General features: G+C 40.4%; 2 protein-coding genes across 2 annotated transcripts in view; both read left to right on the top strand.

Annotated features, from left to right (window-relative positions):
• LOC102480622 (leucine-rich repeat-containing protein 37B) overlaps positions 1 to 1,625 on the top strand; it is a 29,148-nt gene extending 27,523 nt beyond the window's left edge. Inside the window, 1 exon segment of the mRNA XM_014591841.2 lies at positions 1,552 to 1,625. Coding sequence (XP_014447327.1) covers positions 1,552 to 1,555 — 4 coding nt within the window. The 3' untranslated portion in view covers positions 1,556 to 1,625.
• LOC102483973 (leucine-rich repeat-containing protein 37A3-like) overlaps positions 1,590 to 2,099 on the top strand; it is a gene marked incomplete at its 3' end in the record, with an annotated part of 1,161 nt that continues 651 nt past the window's right edge. Inside the window, exon 1 of the mRNA XM_006159116.2 lies at positions 1,590 to 1,734. Within this exon, the coding sequence (XP_006159178.2) occupies positions 1,590 to 1,734 (145 nt within the window). The remainder of the gene's footprint in view (positions 1,735 to 2,099) is intronic.

Genomic DNA, 2,099 nt, shown 5'->3' on the forward strand with positions numbered 1-2,099 from the left:
GTCCTCCCTGGGGGATGATTTCTTGCTTTCTGTCTCTCTCTGTCTTTCTGCTCAGCACAAGTGCCCTATAGCAAAATCCTCTCAAAAATAATAATAAAATAAAAAATGTTAGTGTTTATTTCTCAAAATAATTTTTCATTATATTGATAATATACTTAAGTTATTTTATTATATTATTCATATAATAATATGTTAGTTATTATAACATGTTAATATAAAAGTTATTGCAATGTAGTAATAGTATGCCAATATCATCATTATAATAACCAATATGTTATTAATAAATAATGATATACTAATAACTCAATATATTTTATGTTATTAGTTATCCATTTTTATAATAAGATTATTTTATTATGTTATTACTATAATACTACTGATATTAGTCCCTTCTGCCCCAGAGGTGGGCTGAGCAAGCATTTTTAATCTCTTTTAGGTGAGGAAAAACGAGATCAGAGGTTTTGAGTTTTGCAGGGTAGCGTCCAGGTCTTCCATCCCCAACTTTGGGTTCTCCAGGAGCCCACGTTCCTCCTTTGTCATGATCTTGCCTCCTCCTCTGATCCTTACCACCACCAAAAATACTTTTAACTCTTCTGGAGAAGGAACCCAGCTATACAATGGTGCCCCTGACCTTCAGGCAGTCAGAAACTTTGGGTGGCTCCTCATGTGCAACAGGAAATACTGCAAATGAAATAACAGCAAAACAGGCATTTGAGAAAAGTTGCTTATTTTGTCCTTCTAGGACCTCGAGCAATATTTTTCCAGAATTTCCATAGATGTATTGAACATGCCACATACACATTCAACCTGGCAAGTTAAAAATCTCTTATCCCGTACTCTGCCCAAATTTTAGTAAAGAAACTGATCCCTGCCCAAGTATAAGGAAAGAACCAGAGTTGACGTAGTGTTCTGTCTGTGGAGAGCCTTCTGTTATGGAGGCTGGGATGTAAGGAGTCAAGGCCAAGGGAAGGAGCCGGTGGGCAGGAGGAGAGGGGCATGTCGGAATGAGGGCCTGTCAGCAGTGGGAGCAGGGCCGCTGCTTTAGCAAGTCTGCTCTTGCTCCCCTCGGAGGACTGTCTTGTGCTGTGGTCATCTATGAGGGTAGCAAGGACACAAGTACACTGAAAAGGTGGGGAGGGGAAGCCTGGTGCTCCCTCCGCGTGAGGGAAGGTGGTCTGGGGTGTGTTAACTGAGAGGGCCCTGCAGATCTAGAGAGGCTGGCTGAGTAGGGACTTGGACTTTCAGTCATGGCCTTTTACTGGCCAGCACGGAGCAATTGGCCATTGAGAACCCATGAAATAATCCTACACAGAGTTTCTACATTTCACACTATGGAATGTTCTGAGTAGGTAGCCGCTTTGACTAAATATGTCTTTTTCTCCTGTTGTCGTCATTTCATAGGACTAGGTTTGGGTTTGTTTTTTCCCTGTCTAACCAGCACTCAAATGTTTGCGATTCTTAAATCATTTGACCGCAATGTATGGCGGGGAATGACAAAGACCTGTCTCATCCGTCTTCCACTATCAAAAGCAATCTCTTCTTTTTTGACAGTTGAGGAAACTTCTGTAGGGAATGCAGATGGGACGTTCATGAAGGTATTACAGGCCCGGAAGAAGAAAACCAGAACAGAGCTAATCATCGAGCCCGAGAAAGCCTCCTCAGACAAAAGTGGCGTCAACCTCTCAGGCTTCATGAATGAGCCGCAAGACTTTAATGATGAAAGCGATGTGATTAGTGCACTAAATTATATATTGCCTTGTTTTTCAGAAGGAAATCTAGAAAATGTAGAATCAACATTATTACCATTCATTAAACTGCTTTTTTCAAATACACAAGATAGAGACAAGCCCTGGGGTTATTTGAAAAACAATATAAGGAGCCCCCCTCTTAAACCTGAATCCAATGATCTGACCTATGAAAATAAATTAAGGAAGCTCTATTTTCTAGAAAATTTATTAGATGCAGAAATTCAAGAAAAAATTGATGAGGTCAAAAAGAAAGAAAAAATTGCCATGCTTATGCAGTCTAGACTGTTAGGCCCCAAATTTAAACGCCAAATCTTTCCAAAGAAATCAGAGCTTGCTCAGCCACAGGCGAAC

Source organism: Tupaia chinensis, unplaced genomic scaffold (assembly GCF_000334495.1).
Source record: "Tupaia chinensis unplaced genomic scaffold, TupChi_1.0 Scaffold000624_1, whole genome shotgun sequence".
Taxonomy (NCBI): domain Eukaryota; kingdom Metazoa; phylum Chordata; class Mammalia; order Scandentia; family Tupaiidae; genus Tupaia; species Tupaia belangeri.